The 26,157-nt window shown below is 47.2% G+C and overlaps 1 protein-coding gene across 9 annotated transcripts in view; it reads right to left on the bottom strand.

Annotated features, from left to right (window-relative positions):
- The window catches only part of LOC126545871 (prolyl endopeptidase FAP-like), a 464,583-nt gene that overhangs the window by 41,003 nt on the left and 397,423 nt on the right, over positions 1-26,157 (bottom strand). For 8 of the 9 annotated variants that reach the window (XM_050193891.2, XM_050193895.2, XM_055062034.2 and 5 more), the window contains 4 exons: positions 20,174-20,288; positions 15,974-16,072; positions 4,110-4,204; positions 654-728 (listed from right to left, as the gene is read on the bottom strand). In XM_050193891.2, the coding sequence (XP_050049848.1) occupies positions 654-728; positions 4,110-4,204; positions 15,974-16,072; positions 20,174-20,288 (384 nt within the window). The remainder of the gene's footprint in view (positions 1-653; positions 729-4,109; positions 4,205-15,973; positions 16,073-20,173; positions 20,289-26,157) is intronic. The other variant, XM_050193890.3, reaches the window with a different exon arrangement.

Raw genomic sequence — 26,157 nt, 5'->3', positions numbered from 1 at the left:
ACTAAAGCTTAAGATTGTTTAGGCTCTGTTTAGCCAACGCGGATCTTGGCTTATATTCACAAAACTTCCTCTCTTGTAATTAAATGCTTCTTTGGTAACGTTTGTTCTCTTACATCAACCGGGTTTCCCCCATGCAGTTCCTATACGTTGAGAACAGTTAGGTATGCAATTATGGGCATAACGTATGGCGCAAACTTTGTTTTTAATTTCAACCAAATGGACACCTGTACCTTAAACACGAGAAAATACCGACACACATGCGAAAGAATTTTCATTCATCAGTATACTGCGAAGGGACGGACGACACACGCGACGTCCGGCTGAGCAATTTTGCTAATACAATACTGAGCCCGCGTCGTAGGCACTTTGTGCCAACCCACGCTTATTTTCCACGGCACTACTGCATGAGAAGCCCCCATGGTTGCCCTTTCGAAAAAGCGTCCATCCAAAGGTTATTCTCAGTAGTGTCACAGTCAGTTGACACAGTAATGTTTGTGCTTCGATCAACCTTAATCTATAATTTAAAAGAAATTGCAAACTAACACTAGACAGATGCTTTAAAAGAGTCAGTGGCAATAACTGCGGTTGCTCAATATGCAACGAGCGAGTAGTGAGTGAATAAAAACGGTACATAAGCTATATAATTCACTTACGGGCACAACGTCGTGGACAAGTAGCAAGAAGTTGAGATCAGGCGACATAGAATACTTGCGCACGTCATATTGTCGCTGAAAAAAAAAAGGAATAAGAGATAGAGACAGTATAACCATAAACAGTAAATACAACAAAGCTGTCCAACACGACAACAGATACGTGCTCGAGGCAGAAAAAAAAAAGAAGTAAAGTTATCGCTCCGGTTAGTCTTCAAGCCATCCGAAGCCATGTTTTAGTTGCAAGGAGGTCGCCTTTCCTTGACTGCGCCGACCTGTGCCGCGTACGAGAATGGACCGGCAGCGTCAATGTTTTACAGCGCCTGTGCGCGCGTAACAGCGGCTGTGTAAATACATCAAAGCTTCGCGCGCCATTCCCGCGGCGACACATAAAGCGCGCGCCTCGCTCGTGCGCGGACGCGACTCCTATCTCTCCCGCGTTCCTCACGCCGGCGGGGTGAGCCAGCCTGTGTGGCTTGCGGGCGCGCTTAGGGGCTTTAACTCGGCCGCTTGCAAACGGCCCACCCGCCTGGCTGCGTCTCGTTAAGATGTGGCGCGCATTTGTTCGGCATCCAACGACGCCGTTATTGAGCGGACAAAGTCCGGAGCGCGCGTGGGATGGGCCCGCCTATTGCATTCGCCGGCGCTGTAAACGTTTACGGCCCCGGCGAGGCGCAAGGGGGCAGCGAGAAGAGCGAAGGAGCGTGTCCAGAGCTCGACCGGAACGGCCGGCAAGCAGCCAAGGCCAGGGCAGCTCTCACTGCGGGAGGGAGGCACGAGGCGAGTGTAATGCCAAACAAACGGAACGAGCGCTTCCTGACAACCGACTGTCCGACGGCAGCTTTCCGTGCTGGCATTACGGATGGTCCGCTTGCCGCCACGCCACGCAGAAGCTCACAACAGTATACAGCAAAAAAAAAAAAAAAAAAATGTTTAGTAACGAGTAACCAACAGATAGATGTTTAGCGTTTGCCTTTTCTTTCCTATTCCGATTAGTGTTTATACGCGTGTTTCAAAGCACATATACGTTCTCCCTGAAGAATCAATCACCTAAACGAAGACGCATCAGAAAAACATGTACTGCTGTCCAGAGAGTGCTCCTGCCGCGTGCCTCGTGTGCTTCCCGTGTTGCGCCATCCTGAAGGTAGTGCCTCAATCAGCATACGACGCGGCGCTTTTACGTCTCATTTTCACAGACCTGCAGGACCAGCCTTCCTCGCCGAGCGTCGATATGGCTTTCTTTTTTATTCTCCAAACCTGAATCACATCTAGAGGCCTGAAGCCCAAAAACACAAGTGTGCTCCGGAAGCAGGTCGCGTATCGGAGGCTCGCGTTTCGTCGCGCGCCCAGTTTGAGTGACGACAGAAAAGCAGACAGGTGCGCGCGATCACTATTGTTCGGTGTCGCAAAATGAGCGGTTCGATTTTTCTTTTTCTGTTTCTTACATTCTACATCTGCCTTTTTGCTACTGATTACAATTTCTTCGGTTTAACGATCGTAAAACACAACGTGGCCAGCCGTAAATAAGAATGCTTCTGAAATCTGCAGCCGTTCGTAAAACATGGGGAAAAGATTCCAGTTTTTGTAGTTCCAAGCCTACGCCAGCCTTGCCAGTTCATAGTTTTTCCATTCGAGTTTCCCCTTTATGACAAACAGTGTCTTTCTATCTATAGATTCGCGTGACTCAGTAAAATCAAATCGTTCGCGTTGCGACATTCGAGTGAAACTGGACCCGCGTAATTCCGGCGGCTTGTTCTTTTAGTTAGCATGAGATCTGGTCACGTGATTCTAACCATTGCTGCAAACTTACACTGCGTACGCCCTCGCATTTTTTCAGTAATATCACGCGAGCTTCGACCGGAGAACCGATCAGCGCCGTATGAGGGAGCACGTCGCCCAAATAGTCGAGAGTACGCGCGTGCGCGCAAAGCTCGGCCCACTGCATGTGTCCTCGTCTAGGCCGTCCCGCCAGGCGGAAGCTGTTGGGATGATTCGGTGTTCTTACCTTATCCACAGTGCACCTTTTGTTTCGTCTTGCTGACAAGTAGACACTATTTACTTCCATCTCTAGAAGGCCTTCGATAAAGTAGACCATGACCGTCTTTTGGAGCTAAAGACGGAAAGCTATGGTGTCTGCCCGATTATTTGTAAATGGCCTTCGAGATGGTCCCCTCCTTCGGGCAGTGGACATATCGCTGCTTAAAACCATGTGGAGCGTTTGAGCACCGGCAAAGTCGAGACGTGCCAACAAATGCGGCTGCCTTCATGTAGATTTCTTTTTAACATTCTTCAGTTTTTTTTTTCTGCGGATAATAAGAATATGGAAGTATTAAGGCATCGCACTTGATCTGCGGACTTAAAAATATTGAAAATATCGATTTTTTTTCTATTCTCTTCTCAAGCCGCGATATCCTATTGATGCATACCCGTTGCCGTCATAGCAAACGCAACATTTTTATGCTGCTGTTTAATGAAGTGAAAAAACAAGAGACAATACTTCCTACTGTGGATTTGTACGATAATACAATAGCAAATGAACCTCTGGCAGCCTGTACAACCTCAGCAAGCGAGTCGTAGAGCGCTGGTACAAGAACGGGGTCCACTTAAATACTTTCCCACTGTTCTTCAATCTTAGCCCACAGTTTGTCACAACTCGCGTTCCTGACTGGTTAAGCTTCATTATACCCCATATTTTCAATAGTATTCACACCTGACCTTAATAGTCGTCAGTCTGTGTCATGACGCCAAGATCTGCCATATGCATTCGCACGGAACGAGAGACCAGCCTCACCCGTGGGCGTGTCTCGACTTGCATGTGTTTAAGCGCACCACGTGGCTTTTAGCAATGATCTGCGTAGGCGTCCCTAAAAAATTAAGTGAAAAGACAAGAACAGATAAAGCGACAGAAAGCACAGGGGGATATTCCACTTAGTGGAACATCCTATAGCCGAGGACAATTCCATGGGCGGAGTTAATAGCGCGCACGCGCGTACTCTCGACCGTTTTGCCGAAGCACTCCGTTATATTATTTTAAAAAATGCAAAGATACACATGTGCGCGTGTATGTACACTACTTTGACTGTGTGATTAGTTTTACTGACTGAAAATGCGCTTGCTAAATCGGCTATCACTGGATCCTTCCTCTTGCCCGACACCATCGGGCCTGATGACGTTGGGGCCTGGGCAGAGAATAGACGATCTCTTAAACTTCCCCGTAGTTCAATCACTGTTGAAATTTTGAAGAAGTCGAAGCTAATACGGTTTTTCTTTTCAGTTTTTCTAGCCGCTTATGACGATTTCCTGCATATAGATGGCGAAATGAAGCTCTTCGTTGCTGCTTCATTGTAACCCAAGCCACAACGCGAGAGTTACCAACTCTACTAAGCGCATGACTCTCGGAGCAACGCCCCTTGCGGAGCAGCGTCACCGTGAATGTGGGACCAAGGAATCGGCGCTCACGAATGTAGTGTTGTGCAGCAGCGTCCTCTTCTCCTTGCTCTGAGCGTTGTACAGCACCAGCGCGCCGTCTGCGTCCCGGTACACGAAGTCGGTGTCTGTGCGAAAAGAAACAAGAGCAATCCGTCGCAGAGAGTCACATACAAGGACTACGTAGTTAAAGAAAAGAACGCAATTCTCGCTGCGAGGGACTACATGTAGCAGTGGCATCGTGTCCAATTGTATATCGCGGAATATAGTTGAAATTAGGACGCGCAGTGCGCGCATGCGGAACCGTACACGGGGGCTCGCGCCTGAACGCTCAACGCCATTTAAGGTCCGTTAAATCGTGCCTCACCGCACTGTGGTCTCGAGTGTAGGAGTTTTGGTTACCTCCGCTCCCACGTGCGCAATTTCAGCTAAACGTCAAACAAGCGCACTCGACCGAAAAGAAGTTTTAAAAAGAATTATAAGAGACAGAAAAACACAGAGGACAGTGATGCCACAGTAGGAAGCGTACCGTCCGACGTTTGCGCTGCACGTTACACGAGCACATCGCGTGTGGCAAATGGAGGCTGCAGGATCGCCACTCGAGGCCCTTTCGACAGGACTCGGCGCCATTCAAGGGAATACCCTCCGTGGTGGCGTAGTGGCTATGGCGTTGCGCTGTTAAGGCCGAGGGCACGGGATCGAATCCCGGCCGCGGCGGCCGCATTTAGATGGGGCAGAAATGAAAAAAAAAAAAAAAAACGCCCGTGTACCATGCATTGGGTGCACGTTAAAGAACCCCAAGTGGTCGAAATTGATCCGGAGTCCCCCACTACGGCGTGCCTCGTGATCATATCGTGGTTTTGGCACGTATATAGAGCCCCCAGAACTTAATTTTAAATTCAAGTGAGACTTGCAGCCAGAACAAACGTACAATGAAAGTGCAACGCATACATTCAGCGGTTGCTTTTAAAAAAAAAGAGTAGGTCGGACTTTCCAGGTTAAAGGGGTTGAGACACCAAATTTTGAGGCTATAAAAAGCATGTTGTAGGCTGCTTCCGTATGCAAGGACACCCAGAACGAAGTATTGGACGCTGCAAACATTTTAAAATAATTTTAATTCAGCTCCAAAAAGTCATTAAAAGCTCCTTCTCGTAGTCGAGACCCATCGCTAGCGCGGCAGTTACTACGTCACAGAGGAGGAACGAAAATATTGACGTCATAGCACACTAACACACAGCTAACACAAAAACGTGACGTATGATGAGTAGCGATGAAATGTCGATTACGGAGCATGCTGAGCCGAGCGACCGAGCATATAGCCTCCACTATGACCGAGCTACAGGCATATAGAAATCCTTTCTTAATGCAAAGAAAGAGTAAGGCGTGCAGGCACGGACACAAGAGGAGAGAAGTGGACAACACGAACGCCGCACGGCGGCCCGCGAACGGCAAACTGCGTGCGGCGAGTTGCCGAGCGGACGGGCCTACGTTTGAGCCGGCCGATTCCGAAAGGGACCAGGATATGCGGCGTTCGTGTTGTCCGCTTCTCTCTTCGCATAGTCGCATAGTTCGGCAGCTCGGAGCGGTCTCTCGTTCGCTTGGCCTTTCTCAATGTGAGGGCCTGTCCACGTTACCGGCACGGAAACTCGCCGCACGCCGTTTGCCGTTCGCGGGCCCCCGTGCGACGGCGGTTTTGCTCGCGAACGGCGAGATTTCCCTTGCCGTAGAGAGGATGGGCCCGGGACCCATTTGTGCGGCAGCCGTACGGCGAAGCGGCCAATCAGCGACCAAGGAGTGGTCACTCTGGCACCGAGGGCAGCTTCCCCGCCTCTGATCGTTCGGCGCCGCCGATATCGTCGCTAGGCCTTTTCCGGTTCACTTCAAAGCTAAAGCGTACGGCGCTTCGGAATGAATCACCGACTCTCACAAGCCGCAATATTTTCTTACTGTTGTTGTCGCTCTTCGCAATAATTATAATAATCGCGAGATGCACTTCGAATCGCCAGTTGTTGACCTCTGCTGGCAGAGCACGCGTATGCGCGAGCAGACGACGCAGCATAGCTTTACGTCACTATTTTTTGTGGCCCACGTGACCAAGCCATGTTGCGTTTCCTCCTCTGTGACGTCATAGCATCCCCCGGAGCCCAGAAACCGAAACCGAAATCGCTCGGTATAATAATGCTATTATTAAATTATTTATCGGATATATATGAATCCCGCTGTGTGTATCGTGCTCCCTGAAGCATGACACAACGTTTGAATCAACAAACGCATGAACGAAAATTGTGATGTCTCCACCCCTTTAAGTCACAAAGTCAAATGAAAAATGTTGACTCAGGGAATTCACCTCACATCACCTTAGCCGCCTCGACTCTCTGGCAAAACAGTGAAAGAATAATTGCCTGCTTCAATACGCTTCCCTCGGTTGGCTATACCGGCTCAAAGAAACCAAATATACTATAGTATAGCCAGCGGTGGATACAGCGCAGAATTACGCATTTTGTAGGATATAGCGAGCCGATACAGAATTCTTCCCCAGATATTGCGGGTATACGAGAATACAGAAATATTCATTCCAACTCGAACATTCCTCGGTTTCTGCTACTGCGTTGTCGCAGATGAGTTTCCGCGGAGAAATTTTCTAGCTATTCATTTCTTTCAAATAAAAAAAAAAACTCTCATTACTGAGAAAAAAGAGCGCGAGAAGAAGAAGAAAGATAATCATTTCGCAAGCCTCAATTTCATGTTTTGATTTTTATCTCATCCCCTCTGGAAATCTGGCTTCTTTAGAGAGGCTTTATTGAGCTTGAGAGATTGCACTGGCGAGGAAAAGAGACCAGCATGAACGGAAAAGGAGAAGCCAGCCGGAATATGACCGAGCGAGCTTTCATGTTACCATGAGCGCAAGCCGTCGTTCTGGGAGTGAAATTCAAATTTAATTCGGGTCGCAAAATCGGCAATGGGTTTCGCTCGAGGTATGCAAACATTGCCGAGAATCGCTATCGCCTGTAGTTTCGCCTCAGTTTTAGCATGTCGAGGTAGAGACTTTGTTTAGATAAAAAAAAAAAAAAAAAATGAGCGCACATAGGCACACTCGCAACCGAGCACACACCTGCGCACGCAGACGCACTAGATACGTCGACCCCACGTCTATGCAGCATGTCTGCGTGTGTCGGTGTGTGCGTGGTTGCGAGTGTGCCTATTTGCGCTCTTCTCATTTTCCAAGGTGTGTGATCATCCAGCCCGACAGCAAGTTATTGTGGCACAGCCTGTTGTTTATCCTGAATGGGCTGCTGACACAACAGCGTAGAAAGGTTTAAAGGTTTAACGTCAAGAAATTAAACTAGGGTAAAATATTATGTAATATAGTGCTACGAACTTATCAAAACTGAGTAATTTAATAGCAAATATTTTAGGGAAACAGATTTACTTGGAAGACGAAATAATATTGAGTTATTGCGGTCTCCTTAATTTTCGCGACAAGGTCTTTGCAAATTAAGTGAGAATTCTTTGCCAAGAACGCGCATTTTAGTCGGCATTTGTCATAGATAGAGCCTTGTAGAGTTTGTTGAGCAAGTTCTATGACTTACTATAATGCAGATTACTTAGATGTGACCAACACTGACACTGCTGTGCGATTACAGTGTATGCATCGATTCGTTACGATTAGTTCACGCCAATATCAATCGTTTCATCACAGGTATGTTTTTGTCTTGATCATGTTGTCATCGGAGAAGCCGGTGGTCAGCTAACAATCATCGCTCCTCCAATCAGGCGAAACCGTGATTTCGGCCGAACTGTTTGCCTGACACTCATCGTCGGTGATCTCGCAGGTTCAAAGGTTCCGTCAAGTTTAAGGGTTGAACGTCCTCACGGCCAGTTGAAGACTATGACTTAATGCAATATGAGCAGACACCATATACCACCTGTGCAAGAAAAGTGCCACATTTTGGGTGGGAAGTCAATAGGACTGTGTTGAAATTTTCTAAGTACTTGGCACAGATACCGCGCATACGCGCTTTTGGCTGTAACTTAGCACGTACCTTGGAATAAAATAAACGCGTTCTCTGATGAACAGATAAAGCTAGATTTCTGGTCTTGCATTCCATGCTATAGCTTCAATAAGGTTTCGAAAGTACATGATATTCGCAGTTTTCTCTTTCTCTCTCTCTCTTTGCATGTTGGCACAAGAATCGACGTGTGATCGATACGAAATAGAAATAGCGATACTATTTCGGCTTTTAGAGTCCCGGCCCTCTTTTCTCTGACGACTGCCGCAGCGTTCCTGTGCCTCGATTCCTGAGATGTCGTCGTGGCTTGTCCTGGGAGCGCGGCGCTCGGAGCTCAAGCGCAGCTGTTCCGCGCAAAATGTGCCCAAGGGCGCGCACATGCAGTCTTCTCAGCGAGGCGTCCAAAGAAATACGGCAGAAGCCCCCGGGCGTACGGATTGTTTATACTTCCTCACGGTACGGACTCGAATCTCTGAGCGTTCTTTCATCCGCAGGCGCAACGCGGCCACGCAGGAAGGAGGTAAAGTCTGCACAAAATATCGCGGGTTCTTCAGGGGCCGCTGCCATGCGCTGTCAACTCGGCACGCGCATCCCACGTGATAAACGGGCAGGCCCACAGGCCGCGCCACTAGGCACCGTACCACTACTACCACTGCTGTCACAAGCGGCCTGTATCTTCGTCGCCGGGCGCCTTTGCACCTGCCCTCCGCGAAGATTAACCTGGCTACCTCCTATGCAGGTGCACACCGCTCTGTCGGCCCATAAATTATTCCTACGTGCCCTTACTGCTGCTTTTTCTTCGTGCTGGTGCGGCGGCGGCGGCCTATACAGCCGTACAGCGCCTGCTTTCTGTCTGTCGGTGAAACCGAAAATAGCCGTCGGGCGCCCGTGGCCCACCAAGAGCACCGAGCAGCGCGGAATGCGTCGGGCTGCCGTCACGTGTACGATGCAGAAGCTGCGGCTCAGCGCTTCAACCGGAGAGGATCCTTCTGCCGACCCACTGTACTGGTTTGCAGAAAGGAGGATCACGGGTCAGCACGAGGTCCCTTCGTTACAATCGTCGAGTGCAGTGAGACGCCATTGTCATAGGATCCGAGTCAATATGTTCCCCACCCGGATTGCTTATTCGAAAGAGTGACGGCTACCAGCCTCATTATAGCCGATACGGCGCCGGCGGTGATGCGGCGCCATCTCGCTTTCATGCCGCTCTCAAAGTAAGGTAAATACAACGGAAATAAAGAGGCGGCGATTCGTTGCAGTTGAAAGCGGCCCATAGAATCGACGTCAAAAAACTTCAGAGGCGTGTGTAAAAGTTAATGGAATTATTTACCTAGCCATGCTTTCAAAGTAAAGTTTCGAGGACTAGTTGCTTCGTTGGAGCACGTGGTTGAGACTCACGTGTGACCGTAGAGGTGCCTGCAACCGTAAGCTTCTACGATGTAGTCTATAGTCTAGTCTGCACATAGCAACAACTGAACGCAAGACGAAACCCATAGTCTGGCGGCACCTTGTCCGGTCAAATAAAACTCTTTAAAAAAAAGGCGCGTGCAGGTCAGCACGAGGCCCCTTCTTTAGAATCGTCGAATGCAGTAAGACGCCATCGTCATAGGATCCGAGTCAATATGGTCACCACCCGGATTGCTTATTCTAAAGAAATGCACTTCAGGGGCGCTATAACGTAAAACTATCCCAAACTTTTCTATTCCAATTCTGCTATCAGCCCTCCACGATTGGTCAAAAACTTTTTTCGATCACCCCCCACTTCACCTGTCTGTCACGCGACGTCACGAAAACCGCGATACCTCCCCATCTGATATGATGTGTACACACTGATTATGCATGATTTGACAGAAAAAAGAAAAACGGTTATTTCTGATTTGACCCCTTTTCGCCATTAGCCCTCGGCTATTGGTAAAAAGTTTTCGGGCTGCACCCATTTCACCTGCCTGTCACGCGACGTCACAAAACCGCAAAAACTCACCGCGGCAAAGTGACGCGTGCGCGTTAAAGATGCATTAATATGCCGAACAAAACTGAATTTTCTTCTGAATAGCCGCAGGCTGCCCCGTTCCGAAAGGAATAAAAGATGACTGCCGCCGATCGCTCAGGCACTAGCTACTCGCTCCTGCCGGTGAGCATGGGTGTATTTGCGTGTAATAAAGCTTCTTGCGTGGCCGTGTGACGTTTTCAGACACTTTCGGCACGTTTACTACCTCATTCTGCCCACTCTTCTTTGCTGAGGGTCAGTTTTAGCGTCATTCTTAAGCTTCCGTTGCATGCCGCCGCGATTTTCGACCAACCACCACAAGCTAAGTAAGGGAAAGCCGACCAATCGCAGACGCCGGCACCACCCTCTTCATCCGGTTATCGATTTTCAGTGCACTGGCTCTGCCTCAGTGAATCCCTCTCCACTTGAGCGTTCTCCTCGCCTCTTTTCAGCCAATTAGATACGACAAGCCGTTAAGTGCAGGCAATGTTATTCATTTTTCAAGCAAACAAAAGTGACCTCCTATGAACGAGGAGAGCGTTTGATTGGTCTGTTTAGACAACCCTGCGGGTGACCGCCCGGTGCTTGCGTCGGTGGTTACGCAAATTTGACGTCAGGAAATTGGAATAGAAACATGTTGAAATAGTTTTATGTTATAGGGCCCCAGTTCCGCTAATTAAATTAAATTGTGGAGTTTAACGCACCGTAGCTGCACAGTGGGTTATTACGGACGCCGTGGTGGTGGCGGAGGAGGAGGGTGGTCCTTTGCAGTAATTTTGACCACCCGGATGCTTGGACTCTCTTTCGTGCAGCTTAACAAGGCCCCAGTAAAGCAGCCGAAACGTTTTTAAAGCTTCCCACTCCTACCTTTTAGCGTGTAACCTTTCTCTACCTATTTTAAGATGAAGTGATTGCGTTCCAATCACTTTACACTAAAGCGATGGCGGGGCGCGCCGGTATAACGGCGCACATGGTGACCCCGGCTTCCCTTAGCTTAGCCGGATGGGTGTACGGACAACGACGTCCATCTTTAATCGTTCACTAAAAAAGAAACCAATAAAGTCACAAAGGGGGCAATTAGTAGCTAGTCCCGGCATAACAAGCTAGAGATAGCTTAATGCCCTACCTGTGTATCAGTAACTCCGACTAAGTGAAGCCTTTGATTTTGTTTCATCTAAATTTATGTACCTTTTTTCGACGTCAAAAAAAAAAAAAAAGGGGAGAGATTCAGCTTTGAGAAAAGAAAATGTAAATGAACAAGTGTTTCGTGTATGTACATGTATTAAAAAAAAAGGAAAAAGAAACCAAGGGGAACCTTCACAACCAGACTATAATTGGCGGCCATTTCGAGCTGGCTTTCGAGAGTGTATAAAAAACGAGCCTGAAGGGAAGGGAAGGCCTACGTTTCTGCGTGCCACAGTTTGGGAAAGCAATTTGGACATCGCTGCCTGCAGCTCGTCGGGACCACGCTTCGCCGCATGGCGGGAAGCCGCGCACTCCTTGCGCCGGCCTAGTCACACGCGCAACTTCTTCCCGCGTAAGTAGCAATTACGGCGCGCCTGAGGAAGAAGGGTCGCCTTGGAATTGGATAAAACTTCCTCACTGGAGGGAGGGGGGGGGGTGCATGGGAAAGTATATAACGAGCACCCGTCGCAAAGCTTCCTCAGCACCCTTTTGACCTCGCAACTCTTCATTTATGCATCGCGCCTGGCGATGGGAGGGACAAATATAAAAGAACGCCAAGAAGGAAGGAAAGGCAACTGAAAAAGTGCGCGCGTGCGCGCGATATTGAGTGAGATGAGAGAAAATGAAACGGTCGAGACAAAGGGGATTGGAAGCTCGAACGAAATGAAAGATTATCGCGAGCTCTCCAGCGCATACAGTGCGGCGCGCGCGCTGTTTCTATGTGCTTGGCCTGTTTTCCTGATTTTGTCTTTCTTAAAGACACTCTTCCATTTCCATTTAGCGTATCGCTAGTAGCGAGAGAAGATAAACAAAAGGAGTCGACAGATGGCCGACGAGCTCGAAGCTTCCGATTGTGCTTGCCAGAGCCCGCGCCGAAACAACAAAAGCGGCCAAGATTTCGCATTGCGCCTGGAAGGCGAAGACAGAAAGGAATACGATGCGGAAGAAGCAGATAGCGTATATCATTCCGGGAGGAAAAAAAAAAAGAAGAAAAAGAAAAAAAAGGTTACGCCTCCTCTTATCGCGCTCTCACTGAGTCCTCGTCTATACTGCACCCTCCGCCGGCGTAAATTAAGCTTTGGACGAATATATGCTAATGAAATGAAATGAAACTCTTATTGCTTCGAGAGACGTTGAAAAGTATTGGCGTGCCGTAAATAGTATCTCCGATGAGAGTGCGAAAGGCCATAAAAAGTAATCACAAATAAAATATACGCAATGAAAAGACGCCGAACCCCCCCCCCCCCCCCCCCCCAACTGTGGATCTACTACACGCTTACTTCGCCCAATCTAGGAGCTCGTACGTATGCGTATTTTTCATCCACAAGCAAGCGCGTGCGAATAATGTTCGCTCAATGCATTCGAGATTACGGATTTTATGAAGCGCCAGCGTGCTCGTGTCGGATAATAAAAGATTCTGCGGGCCTTTTCGCGACAGCGGCGTAGCTCAGATAAGAATAGCTCATCGGAGCGGAGGGGAGTGAAAACAAAAGTATATTCAGAGCGACACGGAATAGCTGTGGCGGGCTCTTCAGTCTACAATGCCGCCAAAATCACCGAAAGCATGCGTGCCTTGTGCGACATATTTACAATCTTTGCATGTGACGGGCAGAGCGCGCTCGGCTGACGTCGTATTTGCGGGACTAAACAGGACGACAAGGCCGGCTTCGGAATCGCTAAACACTCTTATCTCTCTCGTCGTATTTCATTACAGCCCCGCAGCGACGACTCAACTCCGACAAACGCACAGCCTTGCGCAAGCAGGCGTCACGTACGGCCACTCGCGGCGGCCGCACTTGGCTGCACGCGTTTCCAGCGCACGCTTCGAAATGCTTGCGGTAAGCGCCTGCGCCAACAGTTTGCCGTGTGCCTCTGAATGCGAGCCGTTATTGCTCGCGGCGCCGCGAGAAGCGCCGGCGAGGCTTAGCAGAATGCCCTCGGCAATAAAATATACGCTCGTGCTGGTGTTTGGCAAACTGCGTGGCGTCGCCTCCGAGCGCGAAACCCGGCGAGTATTCTCGCTGCCGGCAACGACTCGAAACATCGGGGGCCTGGAATTCTATGACGTAAGAGGGCATGCGTTCATGGCAGGTCGAATGGTGCCTCATGTGTTCTTACCATTTTCGCACAGTGGTGTGGCTGACTAAATAAATAAATGAACGAACAAATAAATAAATATGTTGATAGCAACTTATAACAACAACAAATACTGCCTCACTTTGTTTTTGTGTATAACGATCTTATAATTAAATGCCTTCATCACATCGTCACAGTGTGCGCAGTAACTTACACGTTAAGAATGTAAAATTAACATCTGTGGTTTTTCGTGCCAGAAACTACGATCTGATTATGAGGCACGCCGTAGTGGGGGGACTCCGGATCAATGTTGACCACCTGGGGTTCTTTAACGCGCACCTAAATATAAGTACGCGAGCGTGTTTGCAGTTCGACAAATCGGAATTCCGCCACCGCGGATGGGATCGAACCCGCGACCTCGAGCTCAACAGCGCAACGCCATAGACACTGGCTACCGCGGCGCCCAACTACCTTACGAATAGTATCTGTAAGTGTCCACAGCTGAGAGGCGCGATAGCCGCGCTTTTTACTTGAACATAGAAAAATAAGAAAGAAAGAAAGAAAGAAAGAAAGGCGTACACTTTTCTTTTTGCTGTCCTCCACAGGCATTGTCACGACCACTTCAGAAAGAAAGCTTTCATTTTGGCGATGAAGCCACCAAGGCAACACGTTCTCGCCGCAAGCAGACGAGAAACGAGCAGAACAATACTGAAACACTTTGGTGGGCTCAAAAAAGAACCAAAGAACGCTGGCCATAAAGATTGCACGTAGCACAGGTTCGCGTTCTCTTATCTACGCCTGGCTGTTTTACACTACGAAGTGTACTAGAACGAAAAGAAAAGAAGAAAAAAAGCATGAAACTATTATATATATATATATATATATATATATATATATATATATATATATATATATATATATATATATATATATATATATATATATATATATACGCTAGAGTAGCGCGCGAGAACTTTTCCATGGAAACAAAATTCCTTAATTTTTTTTTCATTATTATTTTCGTCGTGTTTGTGAAAAATGACGCACCACTTCTGACAGGCAAGAAGGAAGGTATGAGAACAACGAGCAGCGACTTTCTTGAGAGCGCCACATTGCCGACACAAAATCTATAACCGCTCAGCTCCTGCACCGCGGCAGTGAGCTGCGGTGAATAACAGCGCCGTGTTTTCCACGAGGGCTTCACTGTAGGACATCGGGAGGAAGTGCGGAGGTTCAGTCTAATGTTTAGCGGGAGAGTTTCAGGAAAACAAGTGCGGGGACGCAAGTTAGTCGATACGAAATCTAGGGCGCTCTTAAAATGAGCAATTTGCATACGGTTCTGCTTTTCTGACACTGATAACATCTCTGTTCCCTTGGAAACTTGGGGCGAGCGGAGTGCTTTAATGGTAGCCGTAAGGTGATGCAAGACGTCGTCTCTTGTATAGTCACGACAGGACAAGAATGCAATCTGGAGACGTTATAGAAATTGCCAAGTATTCAACCTCTCCTGGCTGAATGGCCTAATACGTTCTGATTTAGCCTAACATCTAAGCGGGAAAAAAAAGAGAACTTGCTGCGCTGGCACACAGGGTGATTATTTGACGAGATTTTCACCTTAGCATATGCTGTAGCGACACGGTCCCTGTGCACTAGCTGCTAGTCGACCTTAATGCACAAATACTTCTTTTCTTCTTGCTGTATTAAGATACGGCTTTTGCTTTGTTTCTCTGAGAAAATTTGTGAAAGCTTTGTGTGCGGCTGAACACTCATTTTTCCCACGTTGAGAACTCATAAATCCTCGCTTGCGCAGTCAAATGCGATTCGCAATGTACCCGGATCACCAGGAAGGATTCTTCTTCAACTGTGAATATTTCATTCTGCGAGACCCGTATCGCTTGTCTTTGTAAATTCGTGCTATACACACAGGTGGACGATAATTTTCGTCTTTCAAGCCACTTTGACATCGCGGCGGGCGTCTTCTTCTTTCCCCTCCCCCCTTTATTTCCTTTGTTTCTTCTCTTTAGTGGGTCTTACGTGCTAAAACCACTATTTGATGTTGAGGTACGCCGTATAGGGGACACGCCCACCCGGGCTTCCTTAATTAACGTGCACTCAATGCAGGGTACACGGGCGTTGGTTTGCATTTCACCTCCCACAGAAATGCGGCCGCCGCGGCCGGAATTTTATTCCGCGACCTCGCGCTTAGCAGTGCAACGCCTTGGCCACTAAGCAACCACGGCGGATGTAGTTATTCCTGCATCATCATCATCATCATATTGGAGGGCGCAGCCGAGGGGCCGCTTCGAGCACATTCGCTCCAGCGCAAGCTCGGTAGGCGGCTTTCTAGCGCGGTGCCAGCGCCCCGTGTTCCCCACAGTAGAGAAGAAAGGGACGCATTGCACGCCGGGTCTCGCGTTCGCAGCGCACGTAGGAAAGCACGCGGAGACTACTGCGGCTGCCGGAGCCGCTTTTGGCGCGTCACGTACGGGCAATCTGCGCGAACTGGTGCCGGAGCGATTGGCGCTCTCTTCTGTTGCTCGGGCACGAAGAGAGGACACCGCTCACGGAGAGGCGTCGTTTACTTTTTCGTTGCTTTGCCCCAGCCTTTTCGGTCCTCGACGCGAGGCAGCTCTACTCACCCGAGACCCAGGAGCCGTTGAATTTGCGCGGGTTGAAAGTGCCATGGAGCACCTCTTCGAGCGATATCCTGGCCTGCTTCACGCGGGGTCCCTTGTCTCCTGAAAGAAACACCAAAGGCACTCACGACGACTGCATGTCACACGGGAAGGCGCGTGCAGCTTCGCTGCCAGCGAACGAACCCCGAAGAAATGCGCCACTCAGAATGGCGGCTACGGTCTATACTCTACACCGGAAGAGGTTTCACGACAGCAGGCTTTTTGTCTTTCTCTCTTCTTAAATTTTTACGTGTCAACAGTAGCCGTTTCGAGAATCTACTTCGATTTTTCTTTCTTTCACTGGGCGCCAGTTTCACCATTTTTATTGAAAATTGTTTCGAATATTATTCCATGCAGCCAGTTACATTCCTATTAGGACGACTCACCAGTGCTATACAGTAAACCCCCAAATGCGCGTACTGTTCTCTCAGCGCCCTCTCAGAATAGAAATTGCGTTTGGGCCAAGCAAATAATAAAATTTTATGGAATCGCTTGTAAATGTCTACTACAAGCACAATCATTTGATAGCCCTGCTATAAGCCTGTCATAGAACGAGCTTGTAATTTAAGCACCAAGTTTGGAATTTAACGGGGGAACAGATTCACTCCCAGAAGCAGAACGAATAACTATCGGTATAATGCTAATGTATTTTCTAGAAAACTAAGAGCGCTGGACATGTTTTATAGGTTGATATGCAAGGTGTCCCAGCTAACATGTAGCAAGTTTCTTAATGAAATCGAAGCCTTGTGAGCGGTAAGCAACATGCTGTGTATTGTTAGCAGCCACCTGACGAATCCTCCTCTTACACTTTCTAATGGTTAACTTTAATGCCACTATGTGAAAACAAGGTTCTTAGAGCACATTTTAAAACATCAGTTTTAGTTCCTTGCGTAGCCTTTCTTTTCTCGGGTTTAAAGGTTTAAAGGTCCGCCGAATTTCAAGAAAGCCGACGCGACTCGCTGCTTGCGAGCAGCAACAGTATTTGCGCGTGCTGCTTCCTTAGAGATGTTGTCTTTTCTGTACTGCATCCTTCTATTTTTTATGCTGTTTACAGATACAGCTTCCACGACTACGCCATTACCTTTGCTTCTCTTGACAAACGCGAATTAGTTTTCTTTGCGAGAGCATAACCACTTAAAACCACGCCGACACAACACGCTGGAAGTTGCGTGGTGCGACAATTGTCGATGAGCATGAAATATTATGCATGAAAATTTACCTTGTTTTTTTTTTGTTTTGTTTTTTGCCAGGAAGCGTCAAAGGTTCTTTTCAAAACTGATAAGTCAGCTTTATTGAGCTGGTGGTGCCCAAGACACAGCGGCGCTGCTCACCAATAAAACGACAGTTAATAGTTAAACAGACGCTACTATTCATCTTACAATTCATCTTACAAACACACAATACACTGCACTACATATTGCACTACATATAAAAATGCTCTAACTGATTCCAGTTCAGGAACTGCGAAGACTTACGCCACGAGGACCTGTAGGAAAGTTATTTTGCGATATTGCAGTTTATGAAAAAAATGTTTATTGCACCCTGAAGCGTGAGACCGTTCCTCTTACGTGGAAGGTTAACATATAAGTATGGAATTATTGAATTTTGCATAAAATGAGCGCTACGATAACTGATTCGCAGTTTCGACGGAGTGACTGTCTGCACCAACGCTTTGTTCGTATCCCGGAAGCCTGTCTGTGTACTAATGAAAAACAAGTTTTACATAATGTGAATATAGGCTGGCTTGTAAAAAAAAAACCGCAATAAAGAGCGTGTATTGTTTTTGAACGAAAACAAACACTAGACGTTGAGACAACCGGACAGGGAGCGTAATGACCTCGTAACAAACATACTGCTAATTTAGGTATTCATGTAGATGTGAGCAAGACGAAATTGTCCAGCCATACTGGCGCCATCAGAACGCGCCACTTGAAGTGAATGTCAAAAACACAGCTTGGCAATCCGTCACATATGGCCTGAAAAACGGGAGTGCTTCCAGCTTGTTTGGCGACATGAGCCGCTGAACGTCCAGCCATTCTAAGAAAATTAAGCCTGAGGTGCCTCGCGGCGGCTATACTTTCCTATTGGTAATGGACAAACAAAAAATTACGAGTACAACGATCGCGGGACTAGTAAGTGTTAAACATTTCAGGCATTGATGAAGCCTCTAGAAAAGGGCCAAGCTGTATTTCCCGCAATTTCCACTGCCCAAAACATGGCAGCTGACGAATTCGTAAAATACTGGACCGGCACTCACAAAAAAACGTTCGTAAGAGGAGACGCCAGCCAATCCTGATGTTGGACATGTTATTAGAGAATGCGGCCGTCCTGTGACAAGCAGCCCTTACGAAGGAAAACCTGCGTGCATTCGGCACCTCATTATAATGTGCAGCTAAGGCGTTTATGTTGCTATCATGATGCCTATATCATGATGTCTAACACACAAAAGCAAGAACAATGCAGCAAATGCCCACTAATGACCATTTTAACAGTGTGCTGGCCGCCATATTTAAGGGAATTGTTAATTTTTATAAAGCTAGATTCGCACTTTTATAAACGGTATCTAGCCATCAGAGGCCCTTAAGTAGCTGCACCGGAGGATAGGTCTGAGAATAAAACGCTCTGGGTAAACTTCACGGACTATGACGCACTCAGATATCTTTCTTTTCTAAATATATTTATGAAGGAGGGCGCCATTTCCGACAAACATGATACCTGCCAGCTCTGAAAGGCCAACAACAGGCCCGCCTCTCACTGTTAAGGCCTTACGTGACCTCGCAGACAGGATCTTCCCTGTGGACCCTGCAATGAAGAACCGTGCAGCAAAGTGCCAAAGGAAATTAGTTACGTGCTATCTGTGGTCGTTTTTCCAGTTACATAATAGAACCAAGAAAGCTATACCACTATGCACGCGAAAAGACCCTACGTACATTTTACGTTACTGCCACACGTAAACACTAGAGTGTAGTGTTCCGAGATTCAGTCTAAATGCTGTTGGTCTTTTTTTTATTGGGAAACACAATGCGTAGTAGTGACGTAACTAAATCTAACTAAAACTGGATGTTATACGCTGAGTCAGCTGCCCGTCCTAAATGCTCCGTAATCTTACGCAGTCCTTCGAGCAGTGGTATCTGTCCACCGATGGCGCAGTAAAAACGCCTCGTTGTTAGCAAACTGCCACTCTACCTCTGAGTTGTGGTCGCATATTTGCGACCACAACTCAATACAGAGGAATACAGAGGAAAAGCTCGCCCGTCGTCGTCCGTTTCATATGAATTCAAACAGTTCTCTGACACATCGTAGCGAACTTTTCTTAAACAACAATGACACTCGATCGATAGGCTTCTTCCCAGACCCACAAGAGGACACGCAAGTCCGACGCCGTTCACACTGACTTGTACTGTTTGCAATACCAGGCGGAAGGTAAGCGGTGATTTGATGGCAGCGAACGCTAGAGAATTTTATCAGATATTTGATCAAATGGTGTCGAGGTAAGTTAAGAGATACAGTAATGAAACCTCTGCCATTCTTCGGGACTGCAACTAAAACAGAAAGTGAGAAAACAAACGAGGAAGGACAACGCGTAGCAACCAGCGCGCCTACATATCACTTAGGCTGTTAAAAGTAGCTGGTGCAAAAGCGGCAGCCGTGGCATGCAACTCTTCGCAGGGTCTATGTGCCGTTAGCGGCCGGGTATACCTGCTGAGACAGTGATTTTTGTTCTCGATCTCTTACGCAACTAATTCTCTAAGTTTATTTCGAGACTAGCGACATTCAACGATATTGGGCAACATTCAGTCACGGGTAATTAGGTAGGAGTTTCTCAGCAGCAAGAAGCAGAGGCAATCAAAAGATATACAACAACACTGGCAATAATACAATCTGTGACGCCCATGTTCTATGTATAGGCCACGTAAGAAACTATCCCCCTGTTGCGTCCCTTTATAAATAACCTTTCCATGCGGCTCCTCTATGCGGCTCTCAAACAGAACTTTTTTTCTTTCTCTTGCGGCCCTTTGAAAAGGGCTGTCAGCCTGGCAGGCTATGTGCTAGTATCTTCCCTTGCCAAGAAAGTCCACGCCGAACACTGAATTAGGTGACGCTTCAGTTGTCACGACACACATGGCGCGTGAAAGCAAGCGAGCAATTGAGCGAGGTCGTCACCGGGAGTGAGCAGAATGACGGCGGTGACGATGAGGGCGCAGACCCCAGCGATGACCAGAAGCGCGATGCCGATGCCCCGCCAGTTGCGACTGTCCGGTGCCGAGGACACCAGCTCCTGCGCGAGAGAAAGCGACACGTCAGCGCATGGCACTTCACCGGACGGTGTCTAGGGCACTTCGCTGCAGCCACGCGGACAGAGGCAGGCCTCTGCTCAATATACGTCCCCACATGACGAAAACAGACGATGAAGCCAGAGAAAGCGTTGCGGAAATTATCTGTTACGTTTAGTTAAAATGTAGAAATACTCAGAAAATTGGAAATGAAAGTGGAAGAAAAGATAACTTGCCGCAGTTGGGAGCCTTACCCACATATTGCATGTTACGCATGCGGTGCTTTACCAAACATGCTAACGCGGTGGCCATCTTCCCTTCCACTTTCTTGTGTATTTGTTTATGCGTACAAGATTAGCCATAGGAGTGTTAGCCAGCGCCGCTCACAGCCAAGGGAGCGGATGTAGAACACCATTCTGGCTGTCGGCGTCACGTAGTATACGCGAGTTTAGGAGCGACCAACTGACCTATAACGAAAAGTTAAGAAAAATATTGATCCCACTGAATCCCGTTATCCTTCTCGCTCCATGCGTCCCAAGACACTCAGTGTAGCATGGCACGCACCAAATATAGTTTAAAGAAAATATCACCGGAGTACCATGACATTTCATGCCAGACACGAAACGTTTCGAGGAATTCAGCGTCGCACTTTACCCAAACCATGTGTCCTCTTCAAAGCCTGTGCTGCTCCTCCCGTTTAGGAGAGAAGGAGAGATTTTGAATTCCTATTGGTTACGGCGTCTACACTTGACTGAAGCCATCCATGAAGTGGGAAAAACAAATTCCTTACACTGTTGCTGTCCCGGGTGCACTTGCTCAAAGCACAAACAGTATTGCGGATCTCACTTCTCGCAGCGCTAAATTGCGCATGTTGCTCCATTGCTGCTGCTAGACATACATTTATTGCGATAGCCATTATGTTGACATCGAGGAGAATTTTCGCCGCCGCCGCCGCCGTGTTGTTCCGCATAAAGCCCAAGTGTAATAAGAATGAGCGGCCCGCGCACCGTGTGCACACGCTCCTGTTATCGCACACGCTCCTGTTATCGAGGAGGCTACGGCTGTGGGTGCGAGGGTGAACCAAGAAGGATGGTGGCTTCATGTGCGCCGTCTTCCCGCGCACCCAATGTTGGAGGTCACGTGATCAAGCGCATACTGAGGAGGGTGGTGGGAGCGCGCGTTAACGTGATCGCGCGACTAGTGTTGGATGTCACATAAGCCAAGTTTCGGAGACGTGGTGAAGCGAGCAGCAGCACGCAGCGTTTGCTCCCAGAAGCCGGTGCTCTTCGTCACGCCAGCGTTGTGACAGCGTGTGCTCGCGGTCAGCTAGTGAGACCTGTTCCCGTTTGTCTGTGCGGCGCGTGACACCATGCTTGTTAATTGAACTAGTCAACGAATGTTTCCTGCAATTTATGCCACCGATAAAACTAACAACCCTACTTCTTGTAATTGCCAAATACTTTGCTATCGCTATCAATGTTTCTCTTTTCGGGCAAAACTGCGACTTTTTTTGTGCTTCAGTACCAACGACGACAAGCTGCAGTTACTCCGAATTCACCGGATGACATAGAAAGAAAAAAAAGAAAGAAAGAAAGAAAGAAAGAAAGAAAGAACGAAAGAGAGAGAGAGAGAGAGAACTAATTGCTCGTCTTCTTACAGCTTGTCCCAAACCGCCAGCACGCAAATAAATCATTGCAGCCTTAATTTTCCCAGCTCGAGCGAACGGTGCGTCTCGTGTATCCTCTCTAGGAACGCGGGCGCCGGAACATGCCAAAGATGGCGTGATGGGATGGGTTGTGGGGAGGTTAAAGAAGGAAAGGCGATGTACGGCGCACAGCATTAAGCCACCAGAGCAGTGGCGACGAGAAACCAATGCTCGCTCCTCGGGGGCGGCGGGAGGGGCATCTTTCTCGGCGACCAGACCGCGCGAAGGGAAGGCCCGCGGTTGCATCGGTCCTCCTCCCCCGATAAATGTGCGCGGTTCTCGTGACAGACTTGCGTGCACACTTCGTCACTGTCAGCGCCCTGCGGCCTCATGCACTGGCCGGAACACGAAGCGCAGAAAGACAAGCACGACAGCGATGAATCCTTTAGTCGGTGCTCGTAGCGTGCCTAACGGTCTTTGGACGCTGGCGAAACATTCTGGCAGATTGCCACGAAAAGATCGCCGAGAGGAGTCGGCCGCGAAACGGGCCCTGTTCGGCTGGCAAGGGGGTGTGCAACCACTTCGGCCGCTGGTCGCGCGACACTGCACCGAACAACTGGAGCGGCACGGCGCAGTGCGGCTGCTATCCACACTCGCGCGACGGAGCGTGAGAAGTCAGTGCGACCGCGTTTCGTTCGCAGTCTGAGGCGACTCGAAGGTGGCCACTTCAGTCTTATCCGAACTTCACTGACGTGCGCGAAATTAGCTTGCTTTAAAGAGATAGAAAATGAACGGAGTGGGAATTTAGAAAGTATGACATTAGTTGGAACGCGTAGGAAATCTTCGTACACATCTCCTGGCTGCAACGTTGGCTCCAGCCTGACACTCCCCTCGGTTCGACCACTTATGCACGTTTTCAGTCATTTCGAATGCGTGAACGGATTTCAGACGGGTCGCCACTCTACGTGAGGCCAGGATGCGCCTCGTGCGGACGCATCCGTCCAAATACACATTGCAGCCAGATAAAATGTTAAATATAAAAGAAAAATTCGGCGGGCAACTTAGTCGGCAACAGTGGTAGCCAGTCAGGGCGTGTGTTTCTCACTTTGACTTAAATATTTGTTGCGTTTCGTGCGAGCCACAAGTGACGGCGAGCCACCGCAGACTTTCGTGTGAGTGACCCTTTGCAATATATATATATATATATATATATATATATATATATATATATATATATATATGTGTGTGTGTGTGTGTGTGTGTGTGTGTGTGTGTGTGTGTGCGTGTGTGTGTCTGAAGATACATTCAAGTTTTGAAGCGAGGAAATTGTTCGAGACACGTGTACCCACATGGATGCACTTCGGATTTGAAGGACAGATTTGTGGCAAGCGTCCTAGTTGTTGCATAATTCACGCAGACGGGCCTTGACGACGTCTATTTAATTTGAAATTCAATGCGCCTTTCGGAAAGCCTTCCTTTCAGAAAAAGGAAACGCGCCGGGAGCCAGTTTGACAAAATCGATGTTGACGAAAAACACCTGTTCCAAGTCATGCTGCTCGCTGTATTGTATATATTTGACGTATATATTTTATAAAATCAGATCAGCATCAAGGAACAGTGCCGACTACTCCTTGTCACAAGCACAAGGGCAAGCAAAACAATATAAAAGTATATATATATATATATATATATATATATATATATATTTCAAGGAAAAGTTCTGTAGGTCCGGTGCATAGGTAGTTGAATAAACGAAGGAGCACACTTACGAAAATTCCATTATTAATGTTGTAACGTTTCGGCCGTGCCACGGCCGAAACGTTACAACATTAATAATGGAATTTTCGTAAGTGTGCTCCTTCGTTTATTCAACTATATATATATATATATATATATATATATATATATATATATATATATATATATATATATATATATATATATATATATATATATATATATATATATATATATATATATATATATATCGCAGACGTTCGCAAAAAATAAATCACAGCTAGTACACCAATAAGAAGTTACAAATTCCAGACAAGTCGTAGACAATGACGAGTAGAAAGAAAAAAAAACACAAAACGACATAAACGCAGAATGTCACAAGAGAGAGACAGAGATAGAGATGAAAAAGGAAAGAAATACAATGTTACTGCTTTAAAAAGAAAGAAAGAAACTTGCCCTGACAACAAATTGCATTCATTTATACCTACCGTAATATTTGTATAGGCATTGAAACTGGCCTCCAAAAACACACTTAGACCAATAAATGCGCGTTTTTGAAGTGTATTTGTTGGCAAAGAGAAGGACAGCTTGGCTATGAGCATATGCCTATGATCAAGCCTCATTATTTTCGATACCAATCACTGTCTTGGCTTATGGTGTTTGTAGCATACTAAAAGATGTAGCACTTGTCTGTGTTGCAACATTTCGCAGTGAGGGTTTTCAGCACGGCCAATGCGATGTATACACAGAAATTGTTTCGTGCAGATAACCTAGCCGGAAATGGTGAATAACTACTTGCAGACCGTTTGTTCGGCACTGTCGGTATATAAAATTTAGCGTACTTAACAAGTTTAGAACCTCTATGGAATCATGTTCATGTAAGGTATTTATTTATTTTTATCTATACAATACTGCAGGTCCAAATAGGGACCCAAGCAGGAGGGGCAGAATACATAAATATCTCCATATGCACGTATAATATATACATACACATATGAAAAAGAAATACAAAAGCAATGCAACGTATGTAAATATCAGAAAAAAAATGAAAGCGACGACTAAGTAAGATTAGGAGAAGGTACAATGAAGGAAGACAACTTGACAAAAATTAGATCACTATCACACGCATATATGAGCACTTGAAACCACTATCAGAGGGGGGGGGGGGGGGCGAAGTACCAGAAGTTGAATGAGCGACCATTGCAAAATACTGAAAATAATAGAGTAAGGAAGATGTGGAAAGTATCAAACGAAATTCAAGTGTAAAAGAAGAAAAAGAAAACAGTAACAAGGCTTGCCGCAATGGCAATACCTTTAATATTAAAGACACATGCGTTCAATAGAATCGGTGTTTATCAATTGTGATAATGGCAGGCTGTTCCAATCTGTTACAGTGTGCGGGCAGAAGGAAAACTTAAGAGGCTAGTTCGGGTGTTATAAGGTGTTAAGGAATCAGCGTGACGATGCCGTGTTCGACGCGCTGTAAGTGGTTTAACATAAGCCTGTGGTTGGAGGGACAAACAGTTGTTTTTAAGTAAGAAAAAAATTTTATTCGTTGTATTTTCCTGCGTAGCTGTAGCGTTTGAATATTATGTTGATTCATTAGGCTAGTAGAAGAGTCACTCAGTCTATGTTTAGAAAAAATAAACCTGACAGCATTACGTTACACCATCTCTAAAGCGTTAATTTTCTTATAGGGATCCCACACAATGCATGCATATCCTAGTTTGGCCGAATAAACGTACACTCGCCAACTGAAAAAATTCAAAACACAGATTGACGTTTCGGCGCCCAATACGGGTGCCTTGTTCACAATGAACGAATGCATGGTGGTCTTTATTATATACGCGTCGGAAGACGTAATGCGCTTGCGTACAACTCAGGGAGGGGTCCCCGTGTCCGGTTTATCGTGTTAGTAGTAGATTGTATGCAGAATGATTCAAGGAGCAATCGGGATGATAATTTTTTCTCTCTTTCGATGATAGAAGCCGAATTCCAGTTAATACTGTGTCCAGTCTTTTCGTGATGCTCTGCCAGGGCGCTGGAGACCGTGTGTCCTTTGGCTACATCATTGCGATGCTGTTGTAGCCTTCTTTTAAGGTTCCCCGTCTCGCCTACGTAGCTCGCATGGCAGTCCTGGCAAGGAATTTTGTAGATGACGCCAGGAAATTTTTCTTTTCCGAGGCTGTCTTTCACTCGGACGAGTTGTTGTTTTAGCTTGCTTGAAGGGACGTGGCAGATATGCACATCATAATCTTTGAAAATTTTTGATATTGACTCGCTCACGCTTCGTGCATAGGGGAGAGACGCCCGTTTTCTTGTTGTCATCGGCCTTACAGGGGGTTGAGCTGCACGCTTTGCTTCAGTCTTTATAATCTGGCCGGGGTAGCCATTGCTGACCAAATCCTGCGTCACTCTCTTCAACTCAGCTCTGCGTGCGTCAGTAGTCAAGCACAATCGGAATGCACGAGTGAACAATGTGGAGGCAACAG

The sequence above is a fragment of the Dermacentor andersoni genome, chromosome 1 (assembly GCF_023375885.2).
Source record: "Dermacentor andersoni chromosome 1, qqDerAnde1_hic_scaffold, whole genome shotgun sequence".
In the NCBI taxonomy this organism is placed as follows: Eukaryota; Metazoa; Arthropoda; class Arachnida; order Ixodida; family Ixodidae; genus Dermacentor; species Dermacentor andersoni.
This window is presented reverse-complemented; position numbering and strand designations above follow the sequence as displayed.